This window comes from Salvelinus fontinalis, chromosome 29, assembly GCF_029448725.1.
Source record: "Salvelinus fontinalis isolate EN_2023a chromosome 29, ASM2944872v1, whole genome shotgun sequence".
Taxonomy (NCBI): domain Eukaryota; kingdom Metazoa; phylum Chordata; class Actinopteri; order Salmoniformes; family Salmonidae; genus Salvelinus; species Salvelinus fontinalis.
In genome coordinates this window covers 17,494,458-17,513,607 of record NC_074693.1, presented here as the reverse complement: position 1 = coordinate 17,513,607, position 19,150 = coordinate 17,494,458, and the positions used below count along the sequence as shown (strand labels likewise).

Here is a 19,150-nt window from a genome sequence, read left to right as displayed (position 1 = left end):
CGTCAGGACGCACACTGCCAGAGATACGCCCTCTGATTTGTTTGCTTTTTTTCGAGTCAGCTGATCGTTGACGTCTAAGGTTATTTTTGTGTTCGATGTAAAGCAATCAACATCGTAGCCACGACACCGAACTTACTGTAAGTTATAAGAAGGTACAAGTATTTAGTGATTATCTGGACTAAAGTACTTGTGAGAATTACAAATATCTAGCCAGCTAAATGGGATCGAAAGTCTTGACAGCATGCAAACATAGTCTATGTTGTGTGCCGTTTGTGGTCAGTTACAGTAACGTAGCTACTGTAGCTAGCTATTTCCTTGCATAATTAATGTTTTTTACAGTAGCGGTAAGTGGGTAAAATCACTGAGGAAGCCAGAAAAAAAGCCATATTACAACCTATGTGTTGTGATAATTGTGTTGTTTTCTCTATAACCTGTTAAGTAATATGTTGCCACAGTGATATTTAGGCCTAAAGCCCGAGACAATAAGACAGTTGCAGAATAAATTCACCTAAACCTTTGTTTTATCACAAAACATAGCAACCTCTGTTCGGTTTAGTCCAGATAGCATATTGCATGTAATAGACAGTTACATGACCTCAAGCAAGTTATTGTTTCCGACATTTTCGGACCACTAAACAACTATTGATTTAGAACCACAGATATTTACCACAAGTTTCAAAGAAAACAGGAGTTGCCTCCACTATTCCAACACCATTTCAATTTCAACATCATCAAATCACCTCTGCTTAGTCTAAAACAGTGACAACTAAAAGATACCAAAAACAATTTAGTCCAATCAACGTAAGCTAAATAATACGTTTTTTATTTATTTAACCTTTATTTAACTAGGCAAGTCAGTTAAGAACAAATTCTTATTTGCAATGACAGCCTACAAAAAGGCAAAAGGCCTCCTGCGGGGACGGGGGCTGGGATTCAAAATACAAAATAAAATAAAAATATAGGACAAAACACATCACGACATGAGAGACGCCACAACACTACATAAAGAGAGACCTAAGCCAACAACAGCATGGCAGCAACACATAAAAACACAGCATGGTAGCAACACAACATGGCAGCAGCACAACATGGTAGCAGCTGTTGTGATGTGACTCTCATTAATGTGATGACTGTTATTTATCGAATAATTACCTACTATGTTTAATTGTTACCAGATTAAATTAATCATCTAACAATTAACTAATTAGGAGTTTGGGGCACCACGGGAGAAATTGTTTAACGAGTTACCATCTCCCGAATTACCTAAAAGATATATATATTGATAACAGTCACTTATTAATCATTACCTCATATCAGTCTCATTCTGAACATCGCAGACTTCTTGAATCTGCACAAACTCGAGTCTTACTGATAATTTTGTACCACACAAATGTATTTCATTATTTATTTACTAACAAACTAAATGATAACACAGGATACACACAGACACACACACACAGTATAGGTTATTGATTAGAAACTTAATATGATGACAACAGGTACCTGGTGGACTAACACAATTTGACAGTTGTTACGAAAGATAGAGAGTTAAAGAGAGAGAGAGAAAGAGAGACAACATTTGGATACTTTGGGGAACTACGCTCACAGTAACCCTAATACCTTGCCCCGAACTGCTGCCTCTTTGGGTAAGAAGTAATGCATGTATTTACGTGTTGAAGGTCTTTGTCGTGTATCTCTGTTGGACCCAGGCCTTCGTGAAAAGGGTTCGATTGGGCCTTCTCCTTCGGATGGGCCTTCTCCTTTGTTCTCAGGTGTAAGGCTCTGATCGTCCACAACAGGTCACAATGTCCTTCTTAGTTGTCTGTTTACTTGCACTTGTTCTGGAAGAGTGGTCTTCTGAAGACGGCTAATCAGCCGTGTCGATGATCCCGAGTGGTGATGAAAGCAGTGTAGTCGGCGATGATTTGAAAAGAGTAACCAGATGTTCATACTCAAATTCCCTTTCTTAGATACAGCTACTCAACCGTAACATTGACTGTTAGAGGCTACTTCGTCTTCTTCAACCTCATGTTGATTTTCATTGGTCGTGACCTAGCTGCAGCTTATGGTCCGTTTAGTCTGGTATGTTAATTCTTAACTCAATCTTTTACACCCTCTGGGTAAAAGGGACATTTTCATCATGATGACATGCTCACTGGGCTCCCTGGGGCATAGCTAGTTAAGAGGCAAAGTATTATAATTACTATGATCTTATTAGAGAACTAAAATCACAATCCTATCATCACAAAAACATTCTCTTCATCCTTGATATTTTCTACACCACGTAAAGGATGTAAACCTGATATACACAGTGTAAAAGCTCAAGTTACACATTTTTTTGTTATAACGTGTTTATACCATTTTTAATGACATCACAAAATAGACATTTATTTTCCAAATTCCATCTTTCATCATTCCCAACATTCAGATGTTGAAATATATTGTTCCAGTGTTCCTTGTTGGATATTATGTTTGTGGCAAAATCTTCTGTAACAAAGAGACATTCCATTCACCCATACTAGAGACCAAAAGGAGTCGTCTGCTGCCTACAATTTATGATCGACGTGAGGTGTCATAAAACCCCCCACATCAATCCCTTCCCCCCCCTCTGCGAGTGAGAGGGCTCTGTAGACGCTGATCCACTGTAACCTGATCTTTGGATCCTCAAAGGAGAGTCATGACACAGCACAAACAATAGTACAAACATTATTGGGCACAGACAACACCACAAAGGGCAAGAAGGTAGAGACAGCAATACATCACTCAAAGCAGCCACAACTGTCAGTAAGAGTGTCCATGATTGAGTCTTTGAATGAACAGATGTAGATAAAACGGTCCAGTTTGAGTGTTTTTTGCAGCTCGTTCCAGTCCTTAGCTGCAGAGAACTGAAAAGAGGAGCGACCCAGGGATCTGTGTGCTTTGGGAACTGTTTATCAGAATGTGACTGGCAGAACGGGTGTTGTATGTTGGAGGATGAGGACTGCAGTAGTTCTCTCAGATAGGGGGGACTGAGGCCTAAGAGGGTTTTATAAATAAGCATCAACCAGTGGGCGTTGAGACGGGTATACAGAGATGACCAGTTTACAGAGTAGTATAGAGTGCAGTGATGTGTCCTATAAGGAGCATTGGTGGCAAATCTGATTGCCGAATGGTAAAGAACATCTAGCCGCTCGAGAGCTCTCTTACCTGCCGATCTATAAATCACTTCTCCGTAGTCTAACATGGGTAGGATGGTCATCTGAATCAGGGTTAGTTTGGCAACTGGGGTGAAAGAGGAGCGATTACGATAGAGGAAACCAAGTCTAGATTTAACCTTAGCCTGCAGCTTTGATATGTGCTGAGAGAAGGACAGTGTACCATCTAGCCATACTCCCAAGTACTTGTATGAGGTGACTACCTTAAGCTCTAAACCCTCAGAGGTAGCAATCACACCGGTGGAGAAAGGGGCATTCTTGCTACCAAACCACATTATCTTTGTTTTAGAGTTGTTCAGAACAAGGTTAAAGACAGAGAAAGCTTGTTGGATACTAAGAAAGCTTTGTTGCAGAGCGTTTAACACAAAATCCGGGGAGGGGCCAGCTGAGTATAAGACTGCATCTGCATATAAATGAGAGAGCTTCCTACTGCTTGAGCTATGTTGTTGATGTAAATTGAGAAGAGCGTGGGACCTAGGATTGAGCCTTGGTGGTACTCCCTTGGTGACAGACCGTGCCTGAAACAGCAGATGTTCTGACTTTATACACTGCACAATTTGAGAGAGGTAGTTAGCAAACCAGGCCAAAGACCCCTCAGAGTCACCAATACTCCTTAGCCGGCCCACAAGAATGGAATGGTCTAGCGTATCAAATGCTTTGGCCAAGTCAATAAAAATAGCAGCACAACATTGCTTAGAATAAGGGCAATGGTGACATCATTGAGGACCTTTAAGGTTGCAGTGACACATCTAGAACCTAAGCGGAAACCAGATTGTGTACCCGAGAGAATACTATAGACGTCAAGAAAGCCAGTCAGTGGATTTTTGACAAGTTTTTCCAACACTTTTGATAAACAGGGCAAAATAGAAATAGGCCTATAACAGTTAGGATCAGCTTGGTCTCCCCCTTTAAATAAAGGATGCCCGGTGTCTGCCTTACAAGCACTGGGAACCTCCCCAGAGAGGAGAGACAGGCTTTGCGATGATAGGGGCAGCAACCTTAAAGAAGAAAGCGTCTAAACCATCTGGCCCAGATGTTTTTTGGGGGTCAAGTTTAAGGAGCTTCTCTAGCACCTCAGACTTAGTGACCACCTGCAGGGAGAAACTTTGTAGCGGGGCAGGGGAAAAAGATGGAGCAGCATCAGGGATAGTCACATTAGAAGGGGTGGGATGTGATGAAATGTTGAATGGTTCAAGGAGTCATGGCAGAGTCAAATAGGAATCCTGACTTAATGAAGTGATGATTAAAGAGCTCAGCCATGTGCTCCTTGTCAGTAACAACCACATCATCAACATTAAGGGACATGGGCAGCTGTGAGGAGGAGGGTTTATTCTCCAGGTCTTTAAATGTTTTCCAGAACTTTTTGCAGTTAGACCCACAGAGAGAGAACTGCTCCTTAAAGTAACTCACTTTGGCCTTCTTGATCGCCTGAGAGCACTTATTTCTAATTTGCCTGAACGAGAGGCAGTCAGCCTGACTATGCGTGTGCCGAGCGATTTGCCAAATAGAATTCTTGAGGTGGAGTAACTCTGACAGATCACGGTCGAACCAGGGACTGAACATATTTTTAATTATTGTTTTCTTTATGGGTGCGTATTTGTTAACGATACCACTGAAAATATCAAAAAAGATGGTACAGGTGTCTTCGACAGAGGGGATCATGGTGGCCGATAACACCCAGCAACAGTCAACAAAGAGTTATTTGAAAGTTTAATGCATAAAACCAGCAAATCAAATTGTTTGGGGACAGACTTGGTGAAGACAAGTGAGCACTGAAGGTGATCCTTGGTAAAGATTGCCACTCCCCTATCTTTGGAAGATCTGTCTTGCCGAAAAAGGTTATAACCAGAAAGGTTAACACCAGTGTTCAAAACACTCTTCCTTAGCCACGTCTCAGTAATGACCAACACATCTGGATTGGAGCTGTAAACCCACACTTTCAATTGATCAATTTTATGTAATAACCTTCTAGTGTTAATGTGCAGGAAACCCAGGCTTTTACGAGAGCAGAAATCCGTGAAGCAGATATCAGAGCAGAAACCAGAATTGGGGTTAGCAACAGTAAATGGGCCAGGGTATACATGCACAAGATCATATTGTAAAGCAATTTCATCAGGTAACATGAATACAAAGCCGGTGAAAGGTGGTTAGAATAGGATGGGAGGCCAAGAGTCTGTGTAACCAATAGAGAGTCAGAGTCCCGAGTTTGGGAATTAACATAGTCTGTCCCACGGTTAGGTAAACAAGAAGTTCATAGTCAACAAAGCACGCAGGAGTCATGAGGCAAATAGCATAAAGCACCAGAGAAAAATATAACGACTTGGGGCTAGCCATTGTAAGACTCAGAGTCACTCGCCCCAACAGTGTGAGTGACGGGGAATGGTCCTTTAAGACGTCCAAGTAAAGTTGTTCTGTGGCTGTTGTATTTTGGAGATTCTGAGGAGGATATCTTCTGATGTGATCAAAGCAACAATATTGTTTCTTATTGATGTAATTTACAGTTAAAAATAGAAATAAATCCAGGGGGTACTGTATTTTAATTACCTCTGCACCAATGGGGCGGGGGGTGGTGCTGTGAAACTCTCCTGCCATTGTTAGGCTCAAGAGTTTCCACACCTCTCACTTCACACTTCTGTGCGAATTTCAGTCAGTTTCTTTCCTAGCAGCTTGGTAGCTTCGTAGCCTTATTTATTAAGCTTTATATAACAAAATTACCTAGAGATTGTCTTTTAATTTTTGGCTTCAGAAGTAAGTTCAGACTGAACATTACTCACCTAGTTTTCTGTTGGATGGTATTTCCATGTTCCGCTGTGTTTCTTATGCAGGTTTTGGTTTGTTAGAAGTTTTTTCTTCTTCTTGATAATCCTTGGTAGTAATAGTCCATTCAGGTAATTTTGTTCAAAATTAAGATTTTAGGTATGGAATTGTGATTTGGAATGAAGGTTTTGATGTCCTAGTGAAAAAATTCAAGTTTATTTACATTTATCCAACTCTAAATTCTATCTTTTTGCAGAAGAACTCAGGAGCCCATGCTCTCTCTATATATATATTTAAGATGCGGCTGTCCATGGTTCTGATTTCTATGTGTGCATTTGTGCAAGTAGAAAAATATGTTGACACCCTACTTGTAGAGAAACTCCAATACCATCCTCCTCTCTTTCATGTTGACAAAACGGTCTATCACTCTGTCATACAGTACAGGCTTTTATTTCTTGTTGTCCTAGGCTACCTTGCTAAAATGGTTGTTTGCTAGCCTAACTTCCATTCATGGGCAACGTTAGCTCGTTAACATTAATTAATGGTTGGATCAGAGTCGCCGTTACAATCATTGGCCAGTAAGGAGAATTAAGTAAAACCACATGTCCAAATCCCTATCGCCATCCATGGCTAATTTAGGAAAGGGACAATTTTAGCTAGCTAGCTAGCCACCGGAGGACAACAACACAACACGATGCAACAATTCAAGTTGTTTCTGTCAATGACGTATGCGCTCAATGCGATTTGATAGGAGTGACACCAAAATCCAAGCTGGCTTCCCTTGACACTTTCTTTTGGTGCGCCAAGAACATTCACAGTTGAGCTCGCTCAGTTTAGCTCAACGCTGATTGGCAAATTTTTTATACTTTTTTATCAAGGTAAGCCAAATGCACGCATGCTTCCCTTGCATTCCATTCAATGCTATGGGCGGCAACAATGTCATTGTAACGGTGTTCCTCCTCCTCTTCATCCGAAGAGGAGGAGCAGGGATTGAACCAAAATGCAGCGTCGTGATATGGCATGATTTATTAAAGTAAAGACGAAAAAACACGAAAACACTTTAACAAACTACAAAACAACAAACGACGTACCTGAACATAAGAACTTACATGACACGAAGAACGCATGAAACAGGAACAGACTACATAAACCGAACGAACAAACAAACCGAAACAGTCCCATGTGGCATAACATACACTGACACAGGAGACAACCACCCACAACAAACAATGTGAAAACACCTACCTTAATATGGCTCTCAATCAGAGGAAATGAAAACCACCTGCCTCTAATTGAGAGCCATATCAGGTCACCCTTTAACCAACATAGAAACACATAACATAGACTACCCACCCAAACTCACGCCCTGACCGTCAAACACATACAAAATAACAGAAAACCGGTCAGGAACGTGACAGTCATACTCATTTGGACCAGACAGCATCAGATAGATGGCCTACACATAAAGAGACAGAGGGGCACTGTTTTGGTCGCTCACATGCTTTCTCCGGTGAGATACATATGGAGCCAGATAGCTGCCAAAAGGTTGAACGTATGAATCGTTAGGATCGTAAGAAAATCCATACGTAAATTGTTAGGGTCGTAAGAAAAGCCATGCGTGAAACATGAAACGTAAATGTGAAATTTCATCTGTGAACATATAAACACCATGTTATGATTACGGACAAAACTTTTGTTCTTGAAAAAATCTTGTGTTGCAATTCTGATGTACAATAATACCTTTCCGAGTTTTGGCAATTTCATCTCACCAACAATAAAAACTTGTGAGGAGTACTATGTGAACAAGCATAACACAGTATAAAAAAACGGAAGTCAGGGAAACCGGAAAGAGGTATTATGCATGTTTTCAAGTTAAAAGTCTCCATTCTATATTACTAATAATTCAATGTTTAATTTAGGCCTATCCACAAACTTGTAGGCATTGCAATTTAGGCTATCATTTTGGGTACTGGTGTCTTGCAGAATAATTGTAGAACTCTATTTGTATTTTATTACTGTTTTTATTATAGGCCTCCCCTTAAGAAGAGACCCCAGCTCACAGGCCTCTAAATATAGCCTTTAAATACATTTGAAACTAAATAGTTGAAGAAGCACATGCAGTGGCTAATAGGATAGGGAAAACCAATCTGGCAATAAGAATAGGCTATTCATAGTCTTGACCATTTGGGACCCCTTGGCTATTTAGCTCAGGACAGGTTATAGCCAAGACTTAATCAATATTTCTTTAATCTAATTTATTGATATGGATATAGCCTCTGCGTGATGGGGTTGTGCAATGCAAATGGCTTTAAGCCTACATACAGAGTGGAATTCGCAAATATAACAGTCAAAATGCCTTGTATAAGGCCTACAGTCCGTGCTCCCAAATACTGGAAAAAGTGTACATGATCACCTCAGTAGCTCATTTATAAAAAATAAATGATGCAATTATATGACTGTTAAATAACACACAACAGTATGGCATATTTAGATAGTGGAATATGCCTAGCCTAAATCATATTTACTTTCTATTTTGCAGCTCAGGCGGTTATTCTAGACAAGGGTCTTCTGTGTCTTTATAATACAATTCTCACACAAGTCATTTGCTGAAGGCCCAAGCCTGTATTTACGTCATCTACTGTTATAACGTCCTTATCGAATGCTGTTCTAAAACAAGCTCTAGACGTTTATTCTGGAAATGAAACCGGAAGCTGCAAATCAACTATAACGTCTTGGCTAGAGTTGCTTGATTGACTAGCTATCTTTGACTAGTTACATTCGGTTCATGTCCTTTGCAGATGTCACATTCCTGACAAAAGTTTGTGCGTATAAAAATATCTGTAACCGAGTAAAGGGAGACGTAAAGTAAGAATTGAACGTGTAAATGTTCATTCATAGTCGTAACATAGGTTTGTGCGTTTACAGATCTAATTTAACGGTTACGTTTTCTGTTTCACATATGGCTTTTACATTTACATTTACATTTAAGTCATTTAGCAGACGCTCTTATCCAGAGCGACTTACAAATTGGTGCATTCACCTTATGACATCCAGTGGAACAGCCACTTTACAATAGTGCATCTAAATCTTTTAGGGGGGGGGGGGGGGGGCAGAAGGATTGCTTTATCCTATCCTAGGTATTCCTTGAAGAGGTGGGGTTTCAGGTGTCTCCGGAAGGTGGTGATTGACTCCGCTGTCCTGGCGTCGTGAGGGAGTTTGTTCCACCATTGGGGTGCCAGAGCAGCGAACAGTTTTGACTGGGCTGAGCGGGAACTGTACTTCCTCAGTGGTAGGGAGGCGAGCAGGCCAGAGGTGGATGAACGCAGTGCCCTTGTTTGGGTGTAGGGCCTGATCAGAGCCTGAAGGTACTGAGGTGCCGTTCCCCTCACAGCTCCATAGGCAAGCACCATGGTCTTGTAGCGGATGCGAGCTTCAACTGGAAGCCAGTGGAGAGAGCGGAGGAGCGGGGTGACGTGAGAGAACTTGGGAAGGTTGAACACCAGATGGGCTGCGGCGTTCTGGATGAGTTGTAGGGGTTTAATGGCACAGGCAGGGAGCCCAGCCAACAGCGAGTTTCAGTAATCCAGACGGGAGATGACAAGTGCCTGGATTAGGACCTGCGCCGCTTCCTGTGTGAGGCAGGGTCGTACTCTGCGGATGTTGTAGAGCATGAACCTACAGGAACGGGCCACCGCCTTGATGTTAGTTGAGAACGACAGGGTGTTGTCCAGGATCACGCCAAGGTTCTTAGCGCTCTGGGAGGAGGACACAATGGAGTTGTCAACCGTGATGGCGAGATCATGGAACGGGCAGTCCTTCCCCGGGAGGAAGAGCAGCTCCGTCTTGCCGAGGTTCAGCTTGAGGTGGTGATCCGTCATCCACACTGATATGTCTGCCAGACATGCAGAGATGCGATTCGCCACCTGGTCATCAGAAGGGGGAAAGGAGAAGATTAATTGTGTGTCGTCTGCATAGCAATGATAGGAGAGACCATGTGAGGTTATGACAGAGCCAAGTGACTTGGTGTATAGCGAGAATAGGAGAGGGCCTAGAACAGAGCCCTGGGGGACACCAGTGGTGAGAGCGCGTGGTGAGGAGACAGATTCTCGCCACGCCACCTGGTAGGAGCGACCTGTCAGGTAGGACGCAATCCAAGCGTGGGCCGCGCCGGAGATGCCCAACTCGGAGAGGGTGGAGAGGAGGATCTGATGGTTCACAGTATCGAAGGCAGCCGATAGGTCTAGAAGGATGAGAGCAGAGGAGAGAGAGTTAGCTTTAGCAGTGCGGAGCGCCTCCGTGATACAGAGAAGAGCAGTCTCAGTTGAGTGACTAGTCTTGAAACCTGACTGATTTGGATCAAGAAGGTCATTCTGAGAGAGATAGCAGGAGAGCTGGCCAAGGACGGCACGTTCAAGAGTTTTGGAGAGAAAAGAAATAAGGGATACTGGTCTGTAGTTGTTGACATCGGAGGGATCGAGTGTAGGTTTTTTCAGAAGGGGTGCAACTCTCGCTCTCTTGAAGACGGAAGGGACGTAGCCAGCGGTCAAGGATGAGTTGATGAGCGAGGTGAGGTAAGGGAGAAGGTCTCCGGAAATGGTCTGGAGAAGAGAGGAGGGGATAGGGTCAAGCGGGCAGGTTGTTGGGCGGCCGGCCGTCACAAGACGCGAGATTTCATCTGGAGAGAGAGGGGAGAAAGAGGTCAGAGCACAGGGTAGGGCAGTGTGAGCAGAACCAGCGGTGGCGTTTGACTTAGCAAACGAGGATCGGATGTCGTCGACCTTCTTTTCGAAATGGTTGACGAAGTCGTCTGCAGAGAGGGAGGGGGGGGGGGGGGGGGAGGAGGATTCAGGAGGGAGGAGAAGGTGGCAAAGAGCTTCCTAGGGTTAGAGGCAGATGCTTGGAATTTAGAGTGGTAGAAAGTGGCTTTAGCAGCAGAGACAGAAGAGGATCTTAGGATCCTAACAATTTACATATGGATTTTCTAACGATACGTACATTTAACCTTTTGACAGTTATCTTGCTCCAGAGATACATTCAGCCTCTTGGGAATTGAAGAAAAATTCTGAAACAGAGAGACAAATGTAATTCTTTTTTGGTGTAGCCTGGCTCCCCTTGGCATTCATGAATACACTCCACTGATTTTTTATAGACACCAGAACATAGTGAAATTAGATCAGTATCTAGTTTATTAGCCAATAGATTGCCTAATATTTTGTTAGCTAATGTCTTAGGAAAACAGGCCCCCTAAATATAACCCATAGATTTTGTTCTGACTTTACAGGGTCGAGATAAAAGCTCAGGAAATAGGAAACGTAAAGTTATTTACAAGCAGAAGGGAAATCAAAGCTGTGGAAAGGAAATAACGGTAACCATGGCTCCAACATTGGTAAGTAAAGTCCAATACAAATGTTGATTGTGTCCACTGTCTCTGTGTAGTCTGTTTTTATGCAAATATTTGCATTTTGTTTGTACAAAATAGTGTTTGCACGACGAAGAACTTAGTTTTGTTCCCAGATCTGAGCACTTTCCCTTTCAGAACGGCATACTTGGCAGTTGGTTAGGGGTTGCATACTTCAACAAGAGGGTGTCTAGCAACAACACCCCTGTATGTGGCAATACACAGATTTGCTAAATCATACTTATTATTTCTCCTTTGACAGTACGATGAGAAGCCAGAGCCAGGGGACCTGATAGAGATATTCAGAGGGAACTACCAGCACTGGACTTTGTACGTTGGTGACGGTTTTGTCATTCACCTGGCCCCACCCTGTGAGTTATACTATTGAGTATGATCAAATCTTTATTTTAGAAGATATAGTGCACTCAACAATTTATATATAGTAACCTACATACAGTGGCTTGCGAAAGTATTCACCCCCTTGGAATTGTTTCTATTTTGTTGCCTTACAACCTGGAATTAAAATATATTTTTGGAGGGTTTGTATCATTTGATTTAAACAACATGCCTACCACTTTGAAGATGCAAAATATTTTTTATTTTGAAACAAACTAGAAATAAGACAAAAAAAACAGAACTTGAGCGTGCATAACTATTCACCCCCCTAAAGTCAATACTTTTGCCGATGAAAAACATCGGTGTTCTCGGGGTGATGAGAGGTGTTGGGTTTGTGCCAGACAAAGTGTTTTCCTTGATGACCAAAAAGCTCAATTTTAGTCTCATCTTACCAGAGTACCTTCTTCCATATGTTTGGGGAGTATCCCACATGCCTTTTGGCGAACACCAAACGTGTTTGCTTATTTTTTTCTTTAAGCAATGGCTTTTTTCTGGCCACTCTTCCGTAAAGCCCAGCTCTGTAGAGTGTACGGCTTAAAGTGGTCCGATGGACAGATACTCCAATCTCCGCTGTGGAGCTTTGCAGCTCCTTCAGGGTTATCTTTGGTCTCTTTGTTGTCTCTCTGATTAATGCCCTCCTTGCCTGGTATGTGAGTTGTGGTGGGCGGCCCTCTCTTGGCAGGTTTGTTATGGTGCCATATTCTTTCAATTTTTTAATAATGGATTTAATGGTGCTCCGTGGGATGTTCAAAGTTTCTGATATTTTTTTATAACCCAACCCTGATCTGTACTTCTCCACAACTTTGTCCCTGACCTGTTTGTAGAGCTCCTTGGTCTTCATAGTGCCGCTTGCTTGGTGGTGCCCCTTGCTTAAATCAAATCAAATCAAATGTATTTATATAGCCCTTCTTACATCAGCTGATATCTCAAAGTGCTGTACAGAAACCCAGCCTAAAACCCCAAACAGCAAGCAATGCAGGTGTAGAAGCACGATGGCTAGGAAAAACTCCCTAGAAAGGCCAAAACCTAGGAAGAAACCTAGAGAGGAACCAGGCTATGAGGGGTGGCCAGTCCTCTTCTAGCTGTGCCGGGTGGAGATTATAACAGAACATGGCCAAGATGTTCAAATGTTCATAAATGACCAGCATGGTCAAATAATAATCACAGTAGTTGTCGAGGGTGCAGTAAGTCAGCACCTCAGGAGTAAATGTCAGTTGGCTTTTCATAGCCGATCATTAAGAGTATCTCTACAGCTCCTCCTGTCTCTAGAGATCTGAAAACAGCAGGTCTGGGACAGGTAGCACGTCCGGTGAACAGGTCAGGGTTCCATAGCCACAGGCAGAACAGTTGAAACTGGAGCAGCAGCACGGCCAGGTGGACTGGGGACAGCAAGGAGTCATCATGCCAGGTAGTCCTGAGGCATGGTCCTAGGGCTCAGGTCCTCCGAGAGAGAGAAAGAAAGAAAGAAAGAGAGAAAGAAAGAAAGAGAGAATTAGAGAGAGCATACTTAAATTCACACAGGACACCGGATAAGACAGGAGAAGTACTCCAGATATAACAGACTGACCCTAGCCCCCCGACACATAAACTACTGCAGCATAAATACTGGAGGCTGAGACAGGAGGGGTCAGGGGACACTGTGGCCCCATCTGATGGTGTTGCGGACTCTTGGACCTTTCAGAACAGGTGTATATATACTGAGATCATGTGACACTTAGATTGCACACAGGTGGACTTTATTTAACTAATTATGTGACTTCTGAAGGTAATTGGTTTCACCAGATCTTATTTAGGGGCTTCATAGCAAAGGGTGCGAATACATATGCACGCACCACTTTTCCGTTTTTTATTTTTCAGAATTTTTTTAAACAAGTTATTTTTTACATTTCACTTCACAATTTGGACTATTTTGTCTATGTCCATTACATGAAATCCAAATAAAAATCTATTTAAATTACAGGTTGTAATGAAGCAAAATAGGAAAAATGCCAAGGGGGCAAGAATACTTTTGCAAGGCACTGTAGATATAGAGTACAGACAATGGCTTCAGAAAGTACTTTTTCCACATTTTGTGGTTACAAAGTAGGATTAAAATGGATTTAATTATCATTTCCTTTCAAGGATCTACACAAAATACGCTAATATCAAAGTGTAATTAAAACGAATTTAAATAATGGAAAATAAAACACTAATATACTGTGCATTCGGAAAGTTTTCAGACCCCTTGACTTTTTCCACATTTTGTTACGTTACAGCCTTATTCCAAAACTGAGTAAATTGTTTTTTTCCCTCATCAATCTACATACAATACCCCATAATGACAAAGCAAAAACAGGTTTTTATAAATAAATTGATAAAAAATACAAAACTGAAATATCACATTTACATAAGTATTCAGACCGTTTACGCAGTACTTTGTTGAAGCACCTTTGGCAGCTATTACAGCCTTGAGTCTTCTTGGGTATGATGCTAGATGCTTGTACTCTGCTTCGTTCATCTTTCCTTCAATTATGACTAGTCTCCCAGTCCCCTGCCACCACCATGCTTCACCGTAGGGATGGTGCCAGGTTTCCTCCAGACGTGATGCTTGGCGTTCAGGCCAAAGAGTTCAATCTTGGTTTAACGAGACCAAAGAATCTTGTTTCTCATGTTTTGAGTCCTAGCGGGCTGTCATGTGCCTTTTACTGAGGAGTGGCTTCCGTCTGGCCACTTTACCATAAAGGCCTGATTGGTGGAGTGCTGCAGAGATGGTTGTCCTTCTGGGAGATTCTCCCATCTCCACAGAGGAACTCTGGAGCTCTCTGAGTGACCATCGGGTTCTTGGTCACCTCCCTAACCAAGTCCCGTCTCCCCCGATTGCTCAGTTTGGCCGGGCGGCCAGCTCTAGGAAGAGTCTTGGTGGTTCCAAACTTCTTCCATTTAAGAATGATGGAGGCCTCTATGTTCTTGGGGACCTTCAATGCTGCAGAAATTTGTTGGTACCCTTCCCAAGCTCTGTGCCTCAACATAATCCTGTCTCGGAGCTCTACTGACAATTCCTTCGACCTCATGACTTGATTTTTGCTATGACAAGCACTGTCAACTGTGGGACCTTATATAGAGAGGTGTGTGCCTTTCTAAATCATTCCCAATCAATTGAATTTACCACAGGTGGACTCCAATCAAGTTGTTGAAACATCTCAAGGATGATCAATGGAAGCAGGATGCACCTGAGCTCAATTTCGAGTGTCATAGCAAAGGGTCTGAATACTTATGTAAATAAGGTATTTCAGTTTTTATTTTTATACATTTGCTAGCAATTCTAAAAACCTGTTTTTGCTTTGCTATTTTCAGGTATTGTGCGTAGATTGATGTGGACATTTTGTAATTTTAGAATAAGTCTGTAACGTAACAAAATGTGGAAAAAGTCAAGGGGTCTGAATACTTTCTGAATGCACTGTTTCTTGATTTGATCAAATCCAATTTTTTTATATAGCCCTTTTTACATCAACTGATATCTCAAAGTGCTGTACAGAAACCCAGCCTAAAACCCCAAACGGCAAGCAATGCAGGTGTAGAAGCAGATAAGTATTCAATCCCCTGAGTCAATGTTAGAAACACATTTGGCAGCGTTTACAGCTCTGAGTCTTTCTGGGTAAGTCTCTAAGCGATATTTGGACTTGAATTGTACAATATTTGCTCATTATTCTTAAAAATAATCTTCAAGCTCTGTCAAGTTGGTTGTTGAATATTGCTAGGCAGCTATTTTCAAGTCTTTCCATAGATTTTCAAGTCGATTTAAGTCAAAACTGCTACTAGGCCACTCAGGAACATTCATAGTCGCCTTGGTAAGCAACTCCAGTGTATATTTGGCCCTGTGTTTTAGAATATTGTTCTGCTGAAAGGTGAAGAAAATAAATGTATTATGTGACTTGTTAAGCAAATTATTACCCCTGAACTTATTTAGGCTTGTCATAACAAAGGGGTTGAATACTTATTGACTGAAGATATTTCAGATTTTCATTTTTAATTCATTTGTAAAAATTTAGAAAAGCGTCATTCCGCTTTGGCATTATGTGGTATTGTGTGTAGGCCAGTGACACAAAATCTCAATTTCTTCCATTTTAAATTCAGGCTGTAACACAACGAAAATGTCAAGGGGAGTGAATACTTTCTGATAAAAACTAATGTGACAAAACTCAACTTTAAACTCATCTTTGGTACTGACGATATGTTTTATGACATGTTTTGTCTGTGCACCCCCTCCCTTGGAACTTTTCCCTCTCCATCTCCCATGTCTCTTTGCTCCCCAGCCGAGGTCTCTGGAGCCAGTTCCAACAGCCTGATGTCTGTGCTTAGTGACAAGGCTAAGGTGAAGAAGGAAGAGATCTGGGACGTGGTGGGGCATGATCAGTGGTGCATCAACAACCAGCTGGATCAGGATTACCAGGTCAGTACCAGTAAGTACATTATTGTTGCGACCCAAAATAGCACCCCATGGGGCCCTGGTCAAATATAGTGCACTATGTAGGGAATAAGCAGTGGTGTAAAGTACTTAAGTAAAAATACTTTAAAGTACTACTTAAGTATTTTGGGAGGTATCTATACTTTACTATTTCTATTTTTGCCAACTTTTACTTATACTTCACTACGTTCCTAAAAAAAATATGTACTTTTTACTCCATACATTTTCCCTGACACCCAAAAGTACTCGTTACATTTTTACAGAAAAATGGTCCAGTTCACACACTTATCAAGAGAACATTCCTGGTCATCCCTACTGCCTCTGATCTGGCGGACTCACTAAACACACATGCTTCATTTGTAAATGATGTCTGAGTGTTGGAGTGTGCCCATGGCTCTCTGCCAATAAATAAATAAAAGAAAATGATTCTGTCTGGTTTATTTAATAGAAGGAATTTCAAATGGTTTATACTTTTACTTTTGATACTTAAGTACATTTTAGCAATTCCATTTACTTTTGATACTTAAGTATATTTAAAACCAAATACTTTTAGACTTTTACTCAAGTAGTATTTTACTGGGTGACTTTCAATTTTACTTGAGTCATTTTCTATTAAGGTATCTTTACTTTTACTCACGTATGACAATTGGGTACTTTTTCCACCGCTGGGAATAAGGTGCCAGCCTGTGTGATCCTATGTGGCTCAGTTGATAGAGCATGGTGCTTGCAATGCCAGAATAGTGTTTTGATTCCCGCTGGGGCCACCCAAATGAAAATGTATGCATGCACTAGTGTAAGTTCGCTTAAGATAAAAACGTCTGCTAAATGGCATAAATTGCTTAGCATAAAATAATCTGCTAAATGTCATGCATTATATTATTATAGGTCCGACCCATCTGTGAGATACTGAAGGAAGCCCAGGCCTATGTGGACCGGGAGCTGCCCTTCTGTGTCTTCAAGGGGAACTGTGAGCACTTTGTCACAGAGCTGAGATATGGGAAGGCTGAGTCTCGACAGGTAGGTACAATGGACTGGTGCTCATCAATATGTGTACTGTGCTCAGCATAGAGTTATCTTGTGAGCCACAATGACATTCTCAAGCTATGAATGTGTGTCAAGAGAGTGTAGAGTAACTGGATTACTTGTTGTTATACATTCAAAGTAGCTATGACTATTTCTGAGTCAGTCATTCATTCAAATGAATGTTTTTTTTTGCCAGGTTCGGCAAGCTGTGGAAACAGTGGGAATGGCCGCAATGGTGGGCTTCGGAGTCCTTGCTGTTGCAGGTGTCGCGGCGGCCATCTTTGGAGGTGGAAGCAAAAAGAATAAAGGAGGAGAATATAAGTGAGCACCTGTATGATAGCTTCCTGAGCAGCCAATCACCAATAAGCCTGATAGAGATTCATTATTCAACTACAGTACTACTGCCCTCGTCACTTAAATAATTCTGTTGTTTTCAGAAGGGAGGATTGAGTATTTCCCTACATCTTTTTTTTGTACTTTTACAATTACACAGACGTGATTTGAAAGCACAAAGGAAACGAGGAACAGTGTTATAATTCTGAGGTTTAAAGCCTTGGAGGTGTCATAGCCTTGCAGGCTGCTAGCTGATTTAACAAAAAAATTGTCAGTTACTTATAAGCTACTAAGTTTCCCTACTAAAGTTTCAACATATTTATGTAGACTGAGATCTGTTTATAATGGGATAAAATGGTATTCCACGGAAGTTCTGATATTTCTATCATGAAGTCAATTGTTTTTAGGACTCACAGAACTACTCCTGGTTAGGGTCGGAGTGGATACGTCCAGTGGGCTGTCTTGAGCCCCACCTGTTTAGCTAATAAAAAATAAAAATATATTTTAAAAACGTGTGCCTGTTTTGCTAGTTATTTTGGCATTAAAACATGTCACATATCAGTTTGCAAACATTGTAAAAAAATTGTTTTTTTAAAAATCATTGAGTTAATAAAACAGAGGTGGTTCAGCCTAGCTCAGTGCTTTCTGTGGTGGTGGGGCAGCCAGCGGAAAATACGGAGCGTAGGGGTTGGTAATGTTCTCTAGTTGTGCCGTGATTGTCTCAGTGTTCTGTCACTCATGGGGACACTACGTCACTGTAAAATCTACGGCTAGAGCTTGAAAATTCAAACCCCTTGGATGCTGCCATAGAGTTACATTAGAAGTGCCCATCCAAGAAGGCTCAAGGTCATTGGCCACAGATAAAAATTATGGCAAATCACGTTATATCTACCGTAGTTTTGATTGGACTGATCATGACAACATCATACTTTAAAAATCTTAGCTAGACAAGCAGTCATCGTCATGAATTATGTAGACAATCTACTGAAAAATCCTTTTCAATCCTTGTCATATGAAGAGAAATTATAGATAAAACGTATCGATGCTCATCGGCCATTGGGCATAAACATTACACAAAAAGTTGGAAAACACAAATTCAATAATGAGTGGTTTGGAAGGAATCAGTGGCTATTTGCAAAGCAATCACTAGCCTGCTATTCAGTGGAGTGGGTGTGTGGTCCAAGTCGGGGTTTAAGGGTCTCTTTTCCAAGCTAAAAATAATAAACATTCAACACCATGGGCCAGAAAATTTGTAGTACATTGGCCATGCTCTCAATCCAGCATGACTTCTGCCATGTTCAAAACAACTGGAAACTCAGAACTGGGATATCTCAGACTTCAGTCAGTTCAAGAGAACTGGGAACTCTGAAAAAAACTAGCTCCGACTGGGAAAATACGCTTTTAACGGTCATCCAACTTGTAATTCCAAGTCAGGAACTCTGGCCTCTTTCTAGAGCTCTGACCTGAAGACCACTGAAGTCATGATTCAACCCTGTTATTTTCACCAGAGTTCCCAGTTGTCTTGAAAGCACCATAAATCCAGAAAATGCCAGACTTTGATGACAAAAATTTTCCACAAGGACCGCCGTGCCACCTTCCTGTTCA

The 19,150-nt window shown here is 41.6% G+C and overlaps 1 protein-coding gene across 2 annotated transcripts; it reads left to right on the top strand.

Moving 5' to 3' along the window:
- The first annotated feature begins 27 nt into the window (after window positions 1–27).
- On the top strand, window positions 28–18,060 carry LOC129827508 (phospholipase A and acyltransferase 4-like). 2 transcript variants are annotated; one of them, XM_055888421.1, is made up of 6 exons: window positions 28–137; window positions 11,233–11,337; window positions 11,612–11,720; window positions 16,038–16,174; window positions 17,075–17,206; window positions 17,409–18,060. In XM_055888421.1, the coding sequence occupies exons 2-6, from the start codon at window positions 11,323–11,325 to the stop codon at window positions 17,535–17,537; spliced, it is 522 nt and encodes a 173-aa protein (XP_055744396.1). In that variant the 5' UTR covers window positions 28–137; window positions 11,233–11,322; the 3' UTR covers window positions 17,538–18,060. The 2 variants fall into 2 exon arrangements, with proteins under 2 accessions (XP_055744396.1, XP_055744398.1); XM_055888423.1 differs by having other exon boundaries at window positions 47–152.
- Window positions 18,061–19,150: the final 1,090 nt, after the last annotated feature.